Consider the following 23,384-nt stretch of genomic DNA (forward strand, 5'->3'; position numbering starts at 1 on the left):
ATAAATTACAGAAAAGATGCACTCTCGGATTCACAGGTCTGCACTGTTACATTGAAAAACACCCTGTCAGATAGGCAAACAGGCTGAGTGATCGTGCAGAACTAACTCTGACCATGTGGGTTTCTTATCTAGTTTACTTATCTAGCCCAATTTCCTTCCATTCTCTCACTCCATCTCCAAAGTTGAGTGGCTGATGGTTTAGACAGGTTTTTGTAGCAGTCAAAACATTCTGAGTTTTTAGTATGTTTAGGAAACTGGAAAACTGATATATAACTAATGTTTTTTATAATATATTCCTCTAGTGCTTTTGTTAATTCAGAAACATCAAAAAATTGCAGGAGACCATAGATAGCTGTAATTGGATTTTAGTCATTCAAAGGTGAAGCTCCAGACTCCAGTCTCAAATTACATCTGTACATCAAAGACAATGTGTGGCATGGTATCTTTTAGCCAGCAAGCCAAACTCCTGCTTTACACAGAAAACCTTTCAATTTTTTAAGAAGTGGTATCATGCATGTTTAAAAAAGTATATATTCTCTTTGTTATGGAGCTTCCTTAGGAATCAAGGGATATTAAAGCTGACTTCATAATTATCAAATAATTTGTCACTAAAAGCATATTTTACAGTAATATTTGAAAGAGAGAGAAAATTTCAAACTATTAGTGTAATCAAGCAGTAGGCAAATGACATTGCACCCATGATTTCTGCCCACAAATATTAAATTGACTTACGATGTATGTGATGCACTCTTTTCTGGATTCTTTGGCTCAATATCACCTTTTCCTTAAACAGAGAAAATAAAACAAATTCACAAGAATAGAGAGGTTAGTACATTATGCTGCCAATTTAACAGATTCTACACAATCTTTAAACAATGTGTAGAAGGCTATAGGGAACATTCCTAAAATTTGCTCACTGGAGATTTATGTTAGATTTGAGATTTTAAATTCTGTACATTTAGTTTATGCTTAAAGCAGCAGGTAAAAATCAGATCTTGAATATGATAAGAAAACCTATCACAAGTTTGCTTGTAGTATGATTTGGGGATAGTCTGGGACTGACACTAGATTTGGCATATCTAAATTTGGGCTGTTTTCAATGAAACAAAAATTGGGGTGGGGAGGAGGCAAAACTAGGCAGAGCAGGGGGAGGAACAGGGGGTGGAGAGGCTGTAGGAGGGGGTGGATCCAGTGGTGGTGACATGCACTGGATAATATCCTCCTTTTCTTCAGCCTCCCCATTCCCCTTTTCTCCTTGGATTTGTGCCTGCAAAAAGAGAAGGAGTGGGAGGCTTATAGAGGGGAATGGGGATTTACATCCCCTCTCTTCCAAAGCTTCCAATTCACTCCCCCCCCCCCCCACAGGATACAGCATGCAACTTTTTGGCATGGCTGCACCACTGGAGGGGGGAGAGGATGGGCTGACAGTGTGGATGGAGGAAAAGAGAGAGGTGGCATTTTATATGGTGACAGCTGTTACGTGGAATTCCATGCTCTAAAAATTTGAGTAGGATGAATCTTTGTTTTCATTTTGCTGCCTTTTAAAAACTTTGCTGTCAAACTTTTCAAGTTTAATTTCTTAGTTAGGGCGCAATCCTAACCCATTTTCCAGCACCGACATAAGGGTAATGCAACTTTGAGGTAAGGGAACAAGCATTGCCATACCTTGGGGAGGCATCCCCAACTGCAGGATGCAGCATATGTCCCACTGGCACAGCTATGCCATTGCTGGAAAGTGGGTTAGGATTGCACTCTTAATTGTTTACTTTGGGTTCCCTTTAATGCATTTGCTTGTTTTTATAGGACCTGTTGCTGTCATATTTTTAATTATCATTTTATTGTGTTTTATGTAATGATTTGTAACTGTCTTGGACGCTCCTCTCTTGCTTAAAAGGAGAAAGGCAGATTAGACATGTTTTAAACTGAAATAAAAATACAATGCCACATGCTGGATTAATAGCATTTCAGAAAACAGCCAGGTGCTCCAGGGGACTGTCTAATCCAGGGGTGCTCAATAGGTGGATCGCGATCTACCGGTAGATCGCGAGGCAAAATGAGTAGATTGCGGAGTGCCGACCCCCCCCTTCAGGTGCCTCTGGGAGGAAACGCCGGGAGTAAGGCCCATTGTACTCAATGGGGCTTACTCCCAGGTAAGTGTGGCTAGGATTGCAGCCTCACAGCCTAACCCTAGGCATGTCTACTCAGGAGTAAGTCCTGTTATACTCAGTGGGGCTCAAGGTACACCAACATACATTGTACACATAAATGTTATATGTTATGATGGCACGAACATTGTAAAAAAAAACTCTGGTAGATCTCCGGGCCTTGCTGGGTTTCAAAGTAGCTCTCGAGCCAAAAAAGTGTGAGCACCCCTGGTCTAATCCCATTCTCTCTTCAAATGCACTACACATCATTCCCACCTGATAAATGCTCCATTAACTTGTGATATAGCTAAGGAATGTTTAACCAGATAGTTTTTCTTTTCTTGTCCCATATGCTCTTATCAATTAACATAGTCCTTGGTGGAATGGCTTCAATCTTTCCCATTTACTAACTCAAGCAATGGTAAGCCTGAGTCAGAAAAAAAGCTATGATTGGCCTAGAAGCTTAAAAGAAAGTTTTGCCTTACTCATTGGAGGAATACTTTGATCACCTGACCCTGATCCAATAGTGAGTACTAGGCTGTGTCTTAGCCTCATTATTAAGTTTTAGGAACAGTTCTACAAATCCGCAATAAGTGCAGAGTTACAGTAGATAGGTTAGAAGCACTTCACTCTCATTTTCTTTCCTAAAGTACCTCTTTTGCTGATGACTTTGTCTTCCTCACAATAAAATACTTTTTTTGGTTAAGATTCTAGAGTGAATGGCAAAGTTAATAATAACCATATGCCTAGAAACAAATTTGTTATTTATTTAATAAATCATATCCTATGTTTCCCAGTTAAAAACCAACACAAGCAAGTTAAGATAAATATAAGAAAACAAAATACAATAAAGGAACAAAAATCCAGGAAAATAAATATGAAAGCAGTAGTTAAACATAGTTTAAGTGAAAAGAACAAAATGATTTTTAAAAGTGGGTGTAAATCACCAGATTAATTATAATTATTATTATTATTAATAATAGATCTTAACAATGGGTACTGGTCAGACTGAAAATGTACTACTGCTAGAGTGGGAGGGTCAGAGAGCTGTCTTTAATGCATACCCTCTTGATCCATATCTCAAAGGAATTCCTACCTCTGGAGAAGAAACAGCCTATATCGGTGTCAGCTGGTGATAAAGCCCAGAGGAGGAATTTGTAGTTAAGAGCTTGAAAGACCTTGTGTAAAAGAGCATGGTCAAACTCCCTCAGGTTCATGGTTTGTGACAGATGGATATTGAGGCACTTAAGGTGGTGAATGTCTGATCAATTCTAGTGTGCTTCCACTGAAATAAAACTGAAGCATATGTGTGAGAAGTGTGAAGTCTGGGATAGTCACTGATTCTGACATGCCTGAGAAAATAACATGTTAAAATGTTTTAATTCAGATTAGTAATTATTTCTTGGAGAACAAAAGAAGATGCCCTGAGTGTATCTTACTGTGCTTGATTATTGTAATTACTTTTTATCCTATGTCATGATGAATTTCAACAAGCAACCTGCAATATCAAATACAAAGTCAATCTCTCAGTTGCTTTTGTGTGTAACCTAACTCTTGTTATTTGGAATATCCTGCTTGTTATCCATTTTTCTCCTAAAGGACAAATGCTTATTGCAAGGAGACCTATTGCATTCAAAATTGTAGTGTACAGAAAGCACTACAGATAAAAGTGTAATTTTAGAAGACATGCAATTATACTATAACTGCTGGAGAAAAAAAATTACACAAATGAGATTCAGGCTTCAGAGTTCTTATTTCTAATAGAACACCAGGCTACACTTAAGCTACTGCTTTACTAGACCCTAAGTTCCAGGAAATCAGTGCAGGGGGGGGGAGCAGGGACAGTGGAATGGGGTGGAAAGGGGGCAGAACAGGGTTGAGACTAGGACAGGTAAAGATGGGAAGAGGGTGGTTTCAGCTTCAGAGTTGCCACTGACACCCAATCCCCCTTCCTCGGTTTGATCGGTCTTCCCGGATCCACTAAGACTTTTACCATCTAAATCAGGGGTGCCCAAACCCTGGCCCAGGGGCCACTTGCAGCCCTCAGGGGCTCCCAATCTGGCCCTTGGGAAGCCCCCAGTCTCCAAAGAGCCCCTGGCCCTCTGGAAACTTGCTGGAGCCCATGCTGGCCCGACGCAACTGCTCTCAGCATAAGGACGACTGTTCGACCTCTCACCTGAGCTGTGGGGCTCCCTCCACTACTTGCTGTTTCACGCCTGTGATGCAGCAGTGGCAGCAAAGGAAAGGCTGGTCTTGCTTTGTGCAAGACCTTTTATAGACCTTGAGCTACTGCAAGATCTTCATTCATTCATATAAGTTCCATCTCTAATAAATTCATTTATGTAAATTTATTCAAATTTTAAAAGTAAATTAATTCATTTTTTCCCCAGCCCCCCGACACAGTGTCAGAGAGATGATGTGGCCCTCCTGCCAAAAGTGGACACCCCTGATCTAAATCACTGCTGTAGATTCAAGAAGACACCGTGGGGCAGCAAAGGCTTGTTCCCTTACCTGGAGAAGACATGTGGGAATGCTCCCTCTCCACAAGATGCAGCACGTGATCCACGGTGATCCACGGCTGCATCAGGGGGATTTGGGTAGGATTAGTCTATATATATTATATATATATATATATATATATATATATATATATATAATATACAGAGCAGCTATATATGTTGGACCAGAGCGGCTGGTCCAATATTATCTCCATTTTGCTTATTCGTGCTTCTTGCAGTCACTGTTGTGTCTATTATGAAGCTACTGAAACCTTTTTGTTTTACTGCTTTATTATTTTGTAAGCACTGCCCTTCACAGTGCTATCAAAGAATGCTGATAATTAAATAGCACCGCACTGCACTGTATTTTACCACATTGCTTTTGATTTCTGACCTTTCCTTTAAAAAGTGCTGTTCTGTATTAAACCAGAAGCCTCCTAACATTTTGCCTTCTGGATGCATTTCTCCTTGCTCAGTAGGTGACCAGTCATTTTCAAAGCTGTATCTACAGAGCATTTTTCATCTTCACACACAGCTTCTGTAATTTGCAAATAGTGCTGTCTGCCATATGACAGGTCATGAAGCTAACACAATGCAGTTTATGTTTTATGCTTTCATGTTGTGAACAGGATAGGATCATGTATTTTTAATATGCAGGACAACATTAATACCAGTTGGGATGTCAGAGGAAAGACCAAATAATTCATCTCACATTACAATTCTCTCTTTCCTTGCAGTGCACAGGTCACACATTTTAGCAACATCTAAACAGAATTAAAATTCCTAATTTATAGACTAGATATAACTACATGAGAACTGAAATGTCAGGAATGAATTAAAGAGCCTGTGTATTCATTGTCCTTGTTTAGAGTACCTGCTTAAGGACACTCAGGACTATATGGTCAGTTAAACTGCTGATGTGCATTTTTACCATCTTCATAATCACCATTTAATGAAGAAACTAAACAGGAATTTTTGGTAATTAGGCAGTACCTGTATTAGGAGCGTGAAATACTGTATGTATGCAGTGCTATGCATTCAGTTGCTTTGGAAAGCAAATTATAGTTCTCTCTGCTATCTCAAGCATGAGGAATAAAATTCATCCCATCCATAGCTCACTATTCATTCATAGCCAAGATTATTCCTAATTCCAGATCCACATTTGGAATGCAATCATGTATTTCTCTTTCACGTATTGTACTGTGTTCGTATAAGATCAGTGTTTCCATCAAATGCAATTGTAATCGAGCTATTCTTACTTTGATTGCTGTGTCCCGTACAAACATGCTGCAAGTCCTAAAAAAGAAATGACATTAATTGGTTATACTAGTTGATAATGTTAAAACATAGAGCAGTACAATGAACATAATCTGTGTTAGCAGTACCAGACATTGTTTGCTGTAAATTTTTATAGTTAGCTCCCACCACACTATATATACTTTTGCAACTGCAAACCAGAAGTGGGTTGCAATTGCTATTTTTAGACATTCTGAGGCTTGGGGAGCCCTGCGGAGGCATCCATGGGCTCCCAGCGTCCCCTGGGAGGCCAGCACCACCCCTGAAATTTTTTTTTTTAAAAAACCTTTTCATCCCTGGCAGCAGTGCAACCCTGGCCTTTGCCCCTCCTCTGCAAAGACTTACAGAGTTCCCAATTTCCAAAGAGAAATTTGGAAACCACTGGCATAGGCCATGATGTTAGCAGCCTACATGGGTGCACTTGACCATTCAGCTATCACACAGCTGCATGGTGCTGATCTAGCAGGCCTGGTGCTGCTAGAAGCTGACCTAGCAGCTTAGCATAAGCCGGAAATATGGCACCCCATCCCCTTGGTCACTGTTCAGTAGCAGTGGTTGCTACTATTAACTTGTTACAAATTTATTGGAATAAATAAAAAAATATATTTTTTTTTAAATAAGGAGCAGCCCAATCCATTGCTGAGGTGACACTGACAGTTCTCGCAATCCCATCTAGGTAAGACCCATTCTGGGGGTGTGAAAGCTGCGCAGCCATTGCGTGCTTTTGAAGTTGCTGGCACAACCAATTGTAGGTTTTGGTTGCAAACCAGGACTCCTGGACACTCCCAAATCAGGTAAGGTGGTGGTAGGGGAACTTGGGAGGATGATTGGGGAAGAGGCTGGGCCAAACTGGGAGCAGTTTGGGGGTAGGAGGGGGAGGATTTTGACATCATTAGCATACGCTAAGATCCTATTCCCCTTTTCCCAGCCCCTCCCCCCCAGACTATTTGGACTTAGCTCCTTGGCATGAAGTCAGAGGAGACCCATTGGGGGCCAAGCTACCTATGGGGAGCTAAATATGGGGTGGCGGGTAAGTAAAAAATATTTTTACTCACCGCTTCTGGGCTGTCTGGTTGGCCCCCACCATAGCATGCAGCATCCACACTGTGGGTGGCACTGCATGCTATGCTGATGGGGGATAGTAGTGAGTCATCCATTTATCATCTACCGTTAATTCTTTCCAAAATTATTAGTCTTTTAAAATTAATATACATCCATTAATACTATTCTTATCTACACATCAAATAGCCAGCAAAAATAATAAAAACTCAACATTTGTTCAGTTCACACTGCTTGTTAAAGAACGGACCCTGTCTCTTGAGTAATATTTGTCGTGGTTAGAGGTGTGATTTTTTTGTTGTTAAAATATCCAAATATAAACACAAAACACCACATTTTGGTGCTTAAGATACGTATTTTCCAGAAATTAAAATAGATTACTTTTCCAGATAGAAATAATACAATGGCTGCATCTGTTGACACTTCGGGCCCAATTTTATCCAACCTTTTAGCACCAATGCAGTCGTGCCAATGGGGTGTACGCTGCATTCTGTGGTGGGAGGACAGTCATGGAGACCTCCTCAAGGTAAGGGAACATTTGTTCCCTTACTTCAGGGCTGCATTGCAGTTGCATCAGTGCTGGAAAGCTGGAGAGGATTGGGCCCTAAATCATCTACATCACTCACCTAATACACTTTTAAGTGTTTAAAATTAATTTTAAAAATGAGAGCTGGGAATGAGAATATGAATAAAAACACAACACTGTTTTCTGCCTTTCAAATTATGAAATCTGTGAAAAAATAAAACCATTTTCAGACACACACCCCCAGTCATGGTCTTGTTGCAGAAGTTATGTTAACAAAACATCTGCACAACAACTAATATTTTTCAAATATAAATTATTAATCATCTTTATTATTTAGAACAAGAATAATTTAGATTGAACACCAAACAAATTATAAACCCTCCAAATAATCTGTAAAGGATTACAGTTACCACCTAACATAACTTATTTATTAATATTGATACCATCAAAATTTGTTTTAAATCAATCGTTGTTCCTTGATAATGCTTCGCATGTTAAAATGAAAGTCATCAACACAGTAATTTCCTTGTTCTCCTTGATGCTTCTCTTCAGTCCTTCCATCATGGGACTTTTTTGAGCAGCCGTTTAGAATCCTCTTGCAAAATTTTAACTTCCCATCCCCATAGTGAAGAGAGGCTGGTCCAGTATCTCTTTTCCTCCTGCTCAGAATTCATTTGCTTTCGCAAAGGACAAGTCTTGCAAGCGAACTGTCAGGTAAGTCAAGTTCTCATAAACAATGGTAGAAAACCTGTGTCTGGGTGATACTACTTTACAGGTGGAGGGTCACATGATCCATCCAAAAACCCTTATCCATCCAAAAAAAAATGTCCAAGCTGCCCCTAATCACATGGTTTATACTACAGTATGAAAAACCCAATCCTACCTAAATCTTCCCACCAACGCAGCTGTATTATGGAAGCTAATGCAGCATCTTCAATGGGGCACTCCTGAAGGACTTGTTGGCTTAAGGGAACATTTATTCCCTTGTCTAGGGGTAAGCCCTTACTGTCCTTCTGCGCCTAATTGGACCTGCACTAGTTATTTGTTGGCACAAGTCCAAGTGGATCTGGGAAGATGGTTCAAAAAGGGGGAGAGGATATTGGTGGCATTGATGCCATTGATATCACCCCCTTCATGGCCTTGATCTGCCCCCCCTTCAGTGTCTGCCCTGTTCCTCCCCATCCATGCCCCATTCCACCCACTTCCCTTTTCCACCCTGTCTTCCACCCACCCTCACAATGACTTACTTGTGCCAGGGATGATAGACAGGTCACTGGCACAAGGCTAGTGGCACAACCCAGTAGTGCCAAATGGCATGGTGCCATTTGCAACAGCTAGAAAGGACCTTGTGCTGCAGGAATACTAGTTCTGGCAGCACAAGGCCACCCTCCCCATAGGATTTGGCTGTTATGCAAGTGGCCAGATTTGGATGCTCCTCCCTTTCTCCATGACTGTATTGGGCAGAATAACATGATGGATGACTGGGGGGGGGGGAGAGACATGCACACTTGTACTCCTCATGGCATATCCAATGGGTGTACTGAACCAGCTTATCAAGTGTAACGTTGCCCTTATATTCTTACTTTATATTTGTTTCCTCATACGTACATTTCTCATGGATTTTGTACCGATTTCATTTATATTAGCAAGGAAAAAAGAGCATAAAAGAACAAGCAAAATAGTAAGAAAATACCTATACAAAACAGCAAATAGATTGTTAGGTTTTTGGCATCCCAGGCTTCAGATTGTTATTAGCTAGGATGTGGCAGGAGGTCCTGATATCTGGGCCTGGTGTGAAGCAATCAGCAAGGCAGCACAGCTGATGCAATCAACTGTGCCTACTGCAGGTGGGAGTCACATGACTTGGGGAGAGATGAGTACTGAGTCATGTAGGCTATGGAGCAATGGTGCAATGCACCACTGGACAGCCAATCAGAGTGGGTCACAAGACTGTCTTGTGACTATGAGGTTGCTCTACACTGATTGGCTGGCCCTGGTATATAAGGGGCAAGCACAGACTCCTGGGTGTGGGTTGTTGTGGAGTTTCTGTGCACTGTGCTGCTGGTTTGTGTACTGATTTTGGACTGCCTTCTCGTGACTGTGACCTGCTGTATCCCTGACTTCTGGACTGCTTGACTGACTACTCTTCTGCCTGCTCCTTTTACCAATACATGCTTCTGCAACAAAAAGCCTGTCTGCTTCTTTGGCTCTGTTTGGGATCACCTGCTTCTTTTACTATCTCCCTACACTCCCGTGCCATTCTGCTATCCGGAAAGCAAGGGCTATCCTCCCCTGCTGACCTGACATAGATAAACTATGTCAGAAAAAATATTAGGTGATCTACATTTTAATATCTTGGGATAACATAAATATCAATCTACACCAAATTAATGTAAATTCAAATGTAGTCTTAAATGGTGTGATTGAACTTCATATTAGTCTCCAGTGGACCAGCAGATATATGTACTTAGCAAAAGTGATGTGTAATTATGCCACACTAGAAAGTATTTTAATGTTTTTTATGAAACATCTTCATCATTTTGGCAAAACATTGTGCTAAGTCTTCCAAGAATGTCAGCTCAAATTTGTTTTGAATAATTCAAAGCAATTATGATACTTTTTTTTAAGTAGGTACATGATAAAAGGCTATAATATTTTGTATTTGTTTGCGTCTTGTTGATTCTAAGAATGCATTACGGTATATTATTTATGGTGTTCTGATCTTTAGAGGCCTCCTTCAATACGTGAAAACAGTATTTCAGTTATGGATAAACAATGTCAAGTACCCTTTTCAAAGGCAGTTCTACTGTTCCTCTAGAATATTTCAAACAAAATAAACTGCAATGATAAAGCTAATTAACATAAATGTGTGTGATTTTAACAGTGAATAAGGATTAACAGTTTTCTGAAATGGCATACATCAAAAATTATGAGCTATTTCAAGCAAACTAATCATTATTGGCTGGCTAAGTCAGAGAAGAAGTGAGGTACATTAAAGTATGCCTTCCCTTCCCTCCCCTCAAAGCAGAATATATTATTTAGAATTATAGCCCACCCTATCACTAAATTTGAAGAAGTAATAACAAATGTATATCTAATTTATTCTAACAGTTATTCACCATTTCCTGATGTTCACATTTCACAGACAAGAAATTAAGACTGAGATAGGGTTACTTGCTCAAGGGCACCTTAGGAGTCTAAAACTGAAGTAAAACTGGAACTCTTCTTTCTGAGGTCCAAAGTTCAACATGATTATTAGATTCATTTGAGCATAATTCTTAAAAGAGTATAAGTGTTGCTGTACACAAGCAGTGTCAACACAATGCATGAAGTTAACTCCCAAATTGTATTTTTTTGGCAGCTGCTGCTGGCAGGATGCTGCTACTTAGAACAGGATGAGCTTGATTTGCATAAGAACCTGTAAACATTACAGCAGAAGCAAAGGGTGGGAACTGGGAACTCACCATGGGGGTACTGTTTATGGAAGCTACCCTGGGGTGAGGTTAATGTGTGCAGCAGCTCAAAAGTTGGAGCTCAAAAGCTGTATTTGAATGGCAACTTCTCTTAGTGACTGTAGTGCTACACTGTGAGGGGGAAAGAAACCTGCAGCAGTAAGGTATACCAAGTAACACAAGAGTAAGGTATATCAAGCAACACATTTTGAACTACTGGACCTACACAACTGATTCCAGTGTCTCTCAGATACTAGCACTTCTGAAGACCCCTTTTGCAGATGCCAACAGCTGACAGAGCCAGACAGTATAGTGGAATCTCAACTTAGCAAGGGACAGAGGAGAAGGTGGTGGTCATTTGGGATTCCTTGCCAAGGAGTGTGGAAGCTGCTGTGTGCTAGCCTGACCTGCTTGCTTATGTACTGTGTCCCTGGTGCCTGGATTCAGGATGTCATGGAGAGCATTCTGAGGCTGGTCAAACCCATGGATTGTATCCCTTCTGGCTCATTCACATAGGAATGAATGACACTGCTGGCCACAGTTATAAGTGGGTCATTTTGGACTATGAGGCTCTGGGTAGAAGAGGCTCTGGGTAAGTCCTGGGGCCACATGGTACTTTCATCTGTTCTCCCCAGTAACAGGCAGATGACTTCTTCTGAATACTCTGGGTGAATGACTGGCTACGGTGGACATTTTTAGCAGGGTGATCCTGATCAGGAGGGCTTTAAACTGAAGGCTGACAGGGTTGGAAACAAAGGGTGCCCCCTCCCCTCACTCCTCCTCCCACTTCCTGAGAGATGATGTTATCCTCCAGGGCCCAACAGGAATTTATTGGAGATTCCATGCTTGGAATCCTATCCTCAGCAGGGCCATCTGATGTAGTGGTGCCAAAATGGTGACCACTGTATCCAGTGACACCCCCCCCAGGCCACAGGAGATCTCCTCTCTTTCGTCCCCTTCCCCCGAGAAAGCCCCAGGACCTGTAACGGAGCTTCTCTAGTTTATGCTATCGCAGAACGAGAGAACATCTGTGCCAGGCTTTGTAGCCCAACACGGAGGATAGGATCTGATAGAGCAAGGCTCCACTGATCCCACTCCCCTCCTGGGCCAGTTCCTCCCCCTGCCCTGTGCTCCCCCCGCCCTGGAATGCCTCCCCTCACCCTGAAAACCCACACTTCCACCCAGCAGTACAACTTACCTCTGGATGCTCCTGCCGCATTCTGTGTTCAGCACTGGGCCTAGCATGAACTAGTGTAGGCCCAGTGCCAGTACGACCTACTTGGAGGGTGCAGTAAAAGTTTACGAAACCCAGCGCCAGTGCTGGAGCTCAGAGCAGGTGTTAGGGCTCCACTGGATTGGACCCTAAGCTAGTCTCCCAACAGATATCAGGATAGTTAATGTTCCCATTACAACAGCCTCATGTTTCCTTGTAATGACTACAATTTGTTTCAGAAAAGTATCATCCACACCCTCCCCTTGGCCAGTAGATGCCCACCACAATGTTGTGTATATTGCTTTTCCCCCTTACTGTGATGCAATCTGGGGTGACTCTGGGAGGCGCAAGGAACCTCCACACGAGATGGAATTGGGTTTTTCAAGACTAAAAATAGCACTGGATTCTGGGAAATGGCACATTTGACAGCACAAAGGTAGAAAAAGCAATTTTGGTGCTTTTAAAAATTTTTTAAAGTGGACCCTGGTATTTGCAGATTTTGATATCCTCAGGGTTTCCAGAACAGGATCCCTGTGGATCCTGAGGTTGCACTGTAAAGCAGAAAGAACTGAAGTATACAATAAGGGCTGGATAACAGTAGCACTTGGAGAGAATTTACATGTGTGGCCATCAAAATTCAAACTGAATTAACGTTCACAAAAGAAGACTGATTTTTTTTTCTCCTTCAGAGTAAGAAAGGCAGTGGTGAAGCACCATAGAAATCTGTGCAAAACATATATAGGCATGCCCTGGTATCTGCAGGGGTTCCATTCCGGAACCCCTTGTGGTTAACTGAAACCAGAGATACCCAGGGACACCTTCTGAATCTAACCAACGCTGTTCTCCAGTAAGGTCTGGAGGCTTTACAAATGTACAGGAGATGTGTACAAATGCTTTTATGCAAATGCCCCTAGTCTCCAAGCAAAGATGGGAGAACTGGAATGTCTGGTGACAAGGGAAAACATTGACATAGTGGGCATAACAGAAACCTGGTGGAATGCGGAGAATCAGTGGGATACCACAATCCTGGGCTATAAACTCTACAGGAGGGACAGGGAGGGGTGTGTTGGCGGTGGGATAGCCATTTATGTTAAGGAAGGGATAGAATCCAGCAAAGTAGAGATTGAAGACAAAGGGCAAGGAAGCTTCCTTCTGTAAATGGAAGTCTTGCCTAATGAGGAGAATAAAAGGGAACATAAACTGTGGCAAAAGAAATGTAAGAAGGTGGTACGTGAGGCCAAGATAGACTATGAGGAACACATGGCCAGCAACATTAAGGGGAATAATAAAAGTTTCTTCAAATATGTTAAAAGCAGGAAACCCGCCAGAGAAGCAGTTGGCCCTCTGGATGGTGAGGGAGAGAAAGGGGAGATAAAAGGAGACTTAGAGATGGCAGAGAAATTAAATGAGTTCTTTGCATCTGTCTTCATGGCAGAAGACCTCGGGCAGATACCTGACCAAGGAATTAAGTCAGATAGAGGTTAAAAGAGAAGATGTTTCAGACCTCACTGATAAATTAAAGATCAATAAGTCACCAGGCCCTGATGGCATCCACCCAAGAGTTATTAAGGAATTGAAGAATGAAGTTGCTGATCTCTTGACTAAAATATGCAATTTGACCCTCAAAACGGCCATGGTGCCAGAAGATTGGAGGATAGCAAATGTCACGCCGATCTTTAAAAAGGGAAAGAGGGGGACCCGGGAAACTATAGGCTGGTCAGCCTAACATCCATACCTGATAAGATGGTGGAATGCCTCATCAAAGACAGAATCTCAAAACACATAGATGAACAGGCCTTGCTGAGGGAGAATCAGTATGGCTTCTGCAAGGATAAGTCTTGCCTCATGAACCTTATAGAATTCTTTGAAAAGGTCAACAGGCATGTGGATGCGGGAGAACCCATAGACATTATATATCTGGACTTTCAGAAGGCGTTTGACATGGTTCCTCAGCAAAGGCTACTAAAAAAACTCCAGTCAGGGAATTAGAGGACAGGTCCTCTCATGGATTGAGAACTGGTTGAAGAGCAGGAAACAGAGTGGGTGTCAATGGGCAATTTTCACAATGGAGAGAGGTGAAAAGCGGTGTGCCCCAAGGATCTGTCCTGGGACCGGTGCTTTTCAACCTCTTCATAAATGACCTGGAGACAGGGTTGAGCAGTGAGGTGGCTAACTTTGCAGATCACACCAAACTTTTTCGAGTGATAAAGACCAGAAGTGATTGTGAGGAGCTCCAGAAGGATCTCTCCAAACTGGCAGAATGGGCAGCAACATGGCAGATGTGTTTCAATGTAAGTAAGTGTAAAGTCATGCACATTGGGGCAAAAAATCAAAACTTCACATATAGGCTGATGGGTTCTGAGCTGTCTGTGACAGATCAGGAGAGAGATCTGGGAATGGTGGTGGACAGGTCGATGAAAGTGTCGACCCAGTATGCGGCGGCAGTAAAGAAGGCCAATTCTATGCTTGGGATCATTAGAAAAGGTATTGAGAACAAAACGGCTAATATTATAACTCCCCTGTACAAATCGATGGTGAGGCCACACCTGGCGTATTATGTCCAGTTCTGGTCGCCACATCTCAAAAAAGACATAGTGGAAATGGAAAAGGTGCAAAAGAGAGCGACTAAGATGATTACTGGGCTGGGACACCTTCCTTATGAGGAAAGGCTACGGTGTTCGGCCTCTTCAGCCTAGAAAAGAGGCGCCTCAGGGGGGACATGATTGAGACATACAAAATTATGCAGGGGATGGACAGAGTGGATAGAGAGATGCTCTTTACACTCTCACATAACACCAGAACCAGAGGATATCCACGAAAATTGAGTGTTGGGAGAGTTAGAACAGAAAAAAGAAAATATTTCTTTACTCAGCGTGTGGTTGGTCTGTGGAACTCCTTGCCACAGGACGTGGTGATGGCATCTGGCCTGGACGCCTTTAAAAGGGGATTGGACAAGTTTCTGGAAGAAAAATCCATTATGGGTTACAAGCCATGATGTGTATGTGCAACCTCCTGATTTTAGAAATGGGCTATGTCAGAAAGCCAGATGCAAGGGAGGGCACCAGGATGAGGTCTCTTGTTATCTGGTGTGCTCCCTGGGGCATTTGGTGGGCCGCTGTGAGATATAGGAAGCTGGACTAGATGGGCCTATGGCCTGATCCAGTGGGGCTGTTCTTATGTTCTTTTCTGAGCGTCTGGAGACTTTATGGGCTTCAGAATGCCCATTTGGGCCAAAAAAGCAAATTCTGGCTTCCTTGGGAAACCAGAAGTAACTTTTTTACCCTTATAAGGCATTCTGAGGCCTGAATGCCTTAGAAGGCACAAAAATGCCACTTCTGGTGACGGATCTTACTACAATTACATCTCTCTTTTGATATAAAATATTACTTTCTGAATCTAATAGGTTTATTTTAGATCACGCTGCATTGCGATGTAGTGGGAAAAGTGTTTTCATTTTCTTTAAATTCTTTTTTAAAAAGTTTCTTGAGTACAACTGATGGATGATGTCACCACAACCTCTTCAGGTATACCATTTTTGCAATTATAGGTTTGCTACTCTTTGATTTCTGATTTAATTGTTATGCCATCAAGCAAATGTATTTTCATAAATTTTGAATAGTAACACAGGCCAACACACATTTTGCTTCCTTAAACATTACACCAATTCCTGGGTATATTTGCAAAAATGGCATCTGTTTTGGCCTATTAGTCTAGATTTGGAGATATAGTTTAGCCTCATTAGTGAATGGTTCAAGCAGATTCCTCATGAGAAAGCTGCTTGAACCATTTACTAATGAGGCTATACCTGTGGTTTTCAAACTCTCCAGGAGTTTGAAACCTGCAGTCTTTGCGGGGCAGGGGGGGAGGCAGCAGGGGGAAGGCAGCGACGCGATCCCCAGGATCACATCATTCAGGGGGCTGCAGGGACTGAGATGCACTCACCAGTCCCTGCAGTAGTTATCCCTGTGTGAAGGGAGTCCTGCGCGAGTGCCTGCATGACGCCCCAGGTCAGGGAAAGGGAGAGTGAAGCGATCTGCTCTGCCTCAGCAAAAACAGAAGTGGAGCGCGATCACCCCACTCTCCCTTTCCCTGACCTGGGGCACCCTGCAGGTGCTTGCGCAGGGTTCCCCGCACACAGGGACAGCTGCTGCAGGGACTGGAGGGTACACCCCTGTCCCTGCAGTCCCATCAGAAGGGAAAGTGCAGCGATCGTGCTCCGCTTCCGGTTTTGCAGAGCGGGGTGTGATCACTCCGCTTTCACATTTCCTGACCTGGAGAGCCCTTCTGAAGGTTGCACAGGGCTCCCCACACCCCTGGGAGGCTGAGGAGGCTTGGGCAAGTGCACCCAAGCCCCTGCAGCCCCCCTGAGTGGCGCAATACGCACAATCGCGCTGCTGCCTTCCCCCTGTCTCCTGGCTGCCCCTGCCCCTGGGGGCAAAGGCCAGGACCCACAGGCTGGGGCGTCGTGACACCCCAGTTTGAATACCACTGGGCTATACTATATCTCCAAAACTAGACGTGATACGGCAAAATGGATGCCATTTTTGGAATCGGCACCCCAAATTCATAGCAAACCACCATAAAGTTTGGGAAAAACTTTTCTGACCCTCATTTTTGTAGGCCTGTGTAATCAGCCATTATGACGTTTCTCAAATTCAAATTATGATTCTCAATTTCTTCCCAAGTCTTTTTGGTTTCATGAGGCAACATAGGTTCTTTTTCATTTTTTTTTCAAATGTCACATCTGGTACATGACTATATCATCTCTTCCATTTGAGCACACATTTAAGCACGAACATTTATTCCATTTGATTGATACATGTTCTCATCACTTATTTTATATGGTGCAGTATCCAGATTACCGTATTTTTCGCTCCATAAGACGCACCTGACCATAAGACACACCTAGTTTTTAGAGGAGGAAAACAGGAAAAAAAATATTCTGAACCAAATAGTGTAATAAAATATTTAATAAACTATAACAGAATAACATTTGAACCATGTAAAGTGAACAGCAGTCAACAGTGGCATTAAGAACCATTATCACTGTCATTAACAAATGGAGAGACTTAAAGGTTTGAGTACTCTAGTTTTCTGGAAACCCCAAGAACTCATCATCGCTAGAGTCAGAATTTATGAAGCTCACAAAAGCAGGTGCACACAAATAGGGGATCACATTATCTTTCTGCTACAATGATGTTCTGCCAAATCCCAATCCACTGGGCCTTGTGCCCGCTTAAGGCTGATCAGTCCCCCCTTGTGCAACTCACCAGTGCAGCAAGCAAAAGTGAGTCCAGTTCCAGTCCACAGATGCCAAGTAAATCAGTCCCATCAATCAGAGTTGCCCAATCAGAGTCCAGAACCAATAAGCCAAATTACAGTCCAAGGTCAGTCAAATCCATCAGGGTATCCAAGTCCAGTCAGATTCCAAATTCAATAAACCCAGTCAGTCTCCTCTCCAACCTGCACTCCTTCAAAACCCACAAACCCTTTCTGCCTCAGGTACTCCTTATATCCCTGAGGGCCCTATTGCCTTCCAGTGGCTGCAGCTGTGCAGCACACTCTGCTGAATGCCCAGGCCTTACCCTTAAAGGGGCCACTGCTGACACCACATCTACCTCCTCGCCAGTTCTTCCGTGATTCCAATACGAATGAACAAGTGGAAAGTCCAACCACAACTTGAATTCTCAAGACACAACAAACCTCTGGATTTATGGTGAGAACCGAGCCTTACCTGGGGCTTGTGCAATAAGCAAACACTGGCATTCTGACCAAGGAGACAGTTTTTTCTTTGTGATGGGGGGGGGCGCTTACATTCAGATGCTGGATGAGGTGAGTGAAAGCGCCCCTCCCCTGCTGTGTGAGTGTGGTGGGGGGAGAGCATCTGTGTGTGTAAGAGAAGGGGGCAGCCTGTGTGTGTAAGAGAGGGGGGAAAGTGTTTGTGTTGCAGAGAAGTTGTGATGCTCCAGGCTTGGGGTGGGGGGGAAAGAGAAACTGTGATGCTCCAGGCTTTGGGGGGGGGAGAGAGGCTGTGATGCTCCAGGTTTGGGGGGGGGCGGAAGAGAGAAGCTGTGATGCTCCAGGCTTGGGGTGGGGGGGGGGAAGAGAGGATGTGATGCTCCAGGCTTGGGGGGGGGAGAGAGGCTTTCCTGGGAGTAAGCCCCCCTGACTCTAATGGGACTTACTTCAGAGTAGGCATGCACAGGATTGGGCAGCGAGACTGCCACCCCACCCATGCTTTCCTGGGAGTGAGCCCCAGTGACTCTGAGACTTACTTCTGAGTAGCCTCTGACTGCCCGGGGAAGCAGAGCGAGCGGGCAGGGGGCGGGGCCAGGGCTGGGGCAGAGTTTTGGGTTTTTTTTTGTTTTGTTTGCTTTTGCAGTATTTGCTCCATAAGACGCACACACTTTCCCCCCCCCCCACTTTTTTGGGGGGAAAAAGTGAGTCTTATGGAGCAAAAAATACGGTACTTGTGTATTACTTTCCTTGGATCTTCTCATATTATGATGTTGTCTTCTGGATTTCCTTTCTTCTGTCTGCAAAATAGTGCTTTTTAGGATTTGCATCTCCCTTATAAATTGTAGCAGCTGTTTGGAATATCTTCACTTTCAGTTCTGTGATTGGTAAAGAAGATGGACAGGAATATTAGCTTCCTCAGAACTTGCTCTTTCTTCTTTTTTTCAACCATGCCTTTGACAGAGTATCAGCACCTGGAATTCTTTTCTGCTTTTTTCCTACCACTTGCAGTTAATATTCCTCTAGTATCACAGTGAATGGCTATTCACAGAAGTGTATGATTCAACGGTTTTCTGAAAATTACTTCCAATGATTTTGTAGTCCATTTCCACACGCACTGTTTTTTCACAGATGCACTGGTGCATCTAAACAATATTGCCAATATTCCTTTTGCTATAGTTCTTGAGAGTAGTTCTGTTGGTAGCTCTCAGTGCTTTCTGCCACAATGCAACATTAATCCGAACACCTCCTGGCACTGTTTCTGTTTGTTTCATGCCAATACTTCAATGTATTTGCCGGTTATTCCTTGTGAGACTTGTTTGGGAACATCTGTTTTTTGTTTCCCCCACCATGTCTGTGTTGATGCAAAACGAAGGCTTGAAGAGTTCATTTTTCATTCATGTACCCTTCCTGCCCTCTTCAACTGCTGCTGCTGTTGGTGGTGGGCAAGTTTGGGGGGGGAAAAAAGGGACGAGGTTTCACAAGGGATGGGCTCCTTGGGCCTTTGTGTCTCATCATGTTCCTGCCGTCAATACCGATAGCATTACAAGGCATCATGCTTACAATTAGGAAAGTTTTAAAACTAGCTGATTGGATCCAATCTGAACTGAGCTAAAATTTACTCATTATAAGAGAACTAATTCCAGATTGAAGCAGTGGACTCTTGCCCATCATCAAAGCTTTAAATATTCATTTAAAATATGTTCATGCTGATTATAAAATTACACTGAAATAGTGCATGAATAACTATATGTGACATTCTGTGTTAGGGTTGCCAACTCTGATTGAAGCTAGTCCTGGAGATTCCCCCCCCCCCAACATAATCTAATCTTGAACATTCCAAAGTCTATTTTAAAATTTCCAGGATTGCTTTCAGTAGTCACCAGGAGACAAATTGATCTTGGAGGGTCAGCAACCCTATCCTCCATGAAGGATATACCTTTTAAAATCACTTTGGACTTAGAAAGAAAAGTATTTAAATGTCATTTTATTCTGGTACATTGTATTATGCTGCCATCACCTGCTCTGAGCAGGAGCTCATCCTAATGACCTCCACGATTCCTTCCAACTCTAGTATTCTGTGATTCTATTATTATAATCCAACAGAAATCAAATTCAGATGATGATATCCTTTCAGTTTGTCTGTGGCTACAGAATGAAAAGTACAGCTGTCCTCCTGTATCCATGGATCTGGTAGCCACTGTTTCAGTTCTCCACAGTTCTCCATGGCACCCACCCCCTGCACCCAATAACTTCTATTTTCTTCATTAGCAAGGGACAATCTGCATGCTAGGGGGAGGGGACTAAGTGAACATTAACAGGAAGCAGGACAGTTCCTGCTTCCTGTTAACATTTTGACTGCATCCTCCTAGCATGCAGGCTGCCTGCCTGCTTATCACATTCCTCTTGTAGTGTTTGTAAAAGCAAGAAACATGACTGTTTGTTAATGAAGAAAACAGAAAATAATGGGCATGGGGGTGATACACAGTAACCTCTGACCCCAGACTGTGACTTCAGGTAAAGGCTACAATAGTCACAAAAGCAAGAATCATAGGCTGCTCTAAAGGAACCAAAAGCTGTTTTGCTGTGTTACAGAAAACCTTGGCTTTGCAAACTGGGCCCCACAGTGTTTATGTTAAATAACAAGTGTGGAATGCAAAAAATAACAGGAGACCAGGAAACGGTATCAGGCCGCACTAACAAGAGATGGGTCTGAAGTCGTGCCAAGAAATATCTTATCACTTATGAAGTCATGTCGGTCTATACACCTGTCTTTGAGTATTTTGTATTATACTGCTTTCTGCTGGTTTTTGGAAATTTTATAATTTTATATGTTTTAAGAGTAAATCCCACCTATTTCCCACCTTTTATGTAAATTGTAACCTATCAGGTATTTGCCCACCTCTTGCCCATCTCTGATGCAAATTGTAATGAATCAGATGTCTAGATTTTTAGACAAAGAGACTGAAAAAGCATAAAAGGGCAAATCCACCATTGGTGGGCGCGCCCATTTGCTTTGAGACGAGAGTCCCTTGGGTGCCCATCGCATGAAACTGAATAAAGCCTACAAACTTTCACTCCTGGTACCGAGTCTTCTTGAGTTGCTTTCTTTCAACCTTGCGACAGGGGCATGGAGCATTGCACCTATAGGGTTCCCCCATATCCATGGTTTCCATATCCTTGGCAGGGACTGGAACGGATCCCCCACAGATACAGGGAGACACCTGTACTCAGTGGCATAGCTAAGGGGGTGCAGGGAGTAGCAGTTGCACCAGGCATCAAGCTTTAGGGGGGCAACAAGCTGAGCTTGACACTAGTGACCACCAAAATTGTGAAAATCTTGGTATGTATGAATAATACCATCATGTATCATTGGAAAGGTAATTCAATGCGGAGCACAATGAAACAAACTGCACTGGAATATCTGTATTCTATCAAAAGTTATGGCCAATTAACCAGAAAATGAAAACACAACTGTCTTATGGAACAAAAAGTGGATTTGCTTAACTCCAAACTGACCTATAAGACTGAATGTTCTGAGCGCCAATGAGATGTTGTTTTGATACAGCATGGAACCAATAACTTTTTATTTATTTCCTTAATTAAATTTGATTTTGTCATGCAAGGAGGGGCTACAAAATTTTTGAACCCGGGTAGCAGATAGATGCCTTAGCTATGCCACTGACTGGGGGGGAGGGAGGTAGCAGACCAAGTGAGTCAGATCTCATTTCTATGTAACATAATACAATTACACCAGCTAACTGGGTAAAAAGACACTTTTTCAAGTGGCGCCCCTCTTATATTTAGCAAGGGGAGAATAACCATCCCTCTTCACCCCTGCACATTGTCTCTGACCAATAAGGAGCATACTTTTTATTTATTTTCTTAATGAAATTTGATTTTGTCTTGGGGGGGGGCCTACAAATCTTCTTTGACCCCAGATAGCAGATAGCCTTAGCTATGCTACTGACTGAGGGAAGGCAGCAGAGCAAGTGGGTGGCGAGCTGCTGGGGGGAGGAGGTGAGCTCCTCCCAAGTTTCCTTTTAAAAGCCTGGGCATGATGGCTTATCCTGTTGTGACATCACTTCCTGGGAAACATTTTGAGCTTGGCACCGGGCTACACGATCATTAGCTACGCCGCTGGGGAGCAGACCGGGCTGGAGATGGATTAGGGGATGATTTTGGTGGCAACTGAATACAATTAATCTTATCCCCCCATCCTGGCCCAGACCACAGGAGTCTCTTTGGACCTAAGAAAGCTAGGAAGCTGGTGTAGGTCTGAGGAGACCCTTTGGGGACCAAGCAGGCTATGGGCAGGTAAGTTTTACTTACTTCTCCTGAGCTGTCTTGTCCCTAGATGACTCATAGAATACAGTGTGTGCTCTGTTGGTGGCACTACATGCTGTGGGTCATTGTAGGATAGTACTGGGTTGTTTTTGTTTTTAGACCCATTTTTAGGGGGGAAAAAGACCATCTGACATGAAAACCAGAATAGTCTTATTCTGAATTTCCTTGGTCTAAAAAACTCCATTGCTAATATGCAATAAAAATCCATGTTTAATGTATTCTAATACATGGTTTCTCTTTTGTCTCCCCTTTGGGATATATATAGCCCAAAGTTAGGGAACATATTTTTACGAGGAATGTGAATGCTGGATAAACCTCATGCCTATTAAATATGCCCCTTGGCATTTTTATCATTGCAGCATAACTGTGAAGAACATAATGTAGTTCAGGCTGCAATCCTATAAACACTTATAGTACCTGGGAATAAGTCCCACTGAAATAAATGAATAGGCATGCAAAGGATTGTGTTGTAAGCTATATCAGGGGCTACATAAAGGTAAGGGGCAAAATCTCAATATCAAAGGAAATAAATTAAAATTAGCCTCATATTAAAAGAAAAGATGCACACATCATTTATTTATCTGAGGATTTCTATCCTGCCTCAAAAAAGGCCCTAAAGAAGGCTTACAAAAACAATTAACAGCAATCCAACAAACAAAATCAAATTTAAAAAACCATCATATTAAAGCAACTCACATTAGAGCACAAAATACTAAAAATTGAGAAATAGCAGGAGAAGAGGAATAGTTAACAGGAGAACACGTGCAATAATGCTTGTAGGATAACGTTATGGATGCGCAGCCCAATTCTGAGCTGCCCATTGTGCCGGGACTGCTGTGGCCCCAAAAGGGCTGCTGTGGCATCCTGCACGCAACAGGGCAGTCACCGCTTGCTCCCTGGGGGAAGGAAACTTTTGTCCCTTCCACCTCCCCTGCCCCCCCGGCTAGGACAATTAGCCCCACAATGGGGCTACTCAATTCTGTGGCAAACCTTGTGCTGCCATAGAATCAAGAGCCTTTGTGTCAGGCCTGTGGCCACACAAGGAGGCTCTAGATGGGGAGGAGAGGAGCTCCTATGGTTCCACCTCCTTCCTACCCCGCTCCCTGCCGTGGC

The 23,384-nt window shown here is 42.9% G+C and overlaps 1 protein-coding gene across 1 annotated transcript in view; it reads right to left on the reverse strand.

Moving 5' to 3' along the window:
* Positions 1-23,384, reverse strand: part of AFF3 (ALF transcription elongation factor 3) — a 260,314-nt gene that overhangs the window by 128,497 nt on the left and 108,433 nt on the right. The window contains exons 6-7 of the mRNA XM_066621326.1: positions 5,902-5,938; positions 733-784 (exon numbers count right to left, since the gene is read on the reverse strand). Of these exons, the coding sequence (XP_066477423.1) occupies positions 733-784; positions 5,902-5,938 (89 nt within the window). The remainder of the gene's footprint in view (positions 1-732; positions 785-5,901; positions 5,939-23,384) is intronic.

The sequence above is a fragment of the Tiliqua scincoides genome, chromosome 3, assembly GCF_035046505.1.
Source record: "Tiliqua scincoides isolate rTilSci1 chromosome 3, rTilSci1.hap2, whole genome shotgun sequence".
In the NCBI taxonomy this organism is placed as follows: Eukaryota; Metazoa; Chordata; class Lepidosauria; order Squamata; family Scincidae; genus Tiliqua; species Tiliqua scincoides.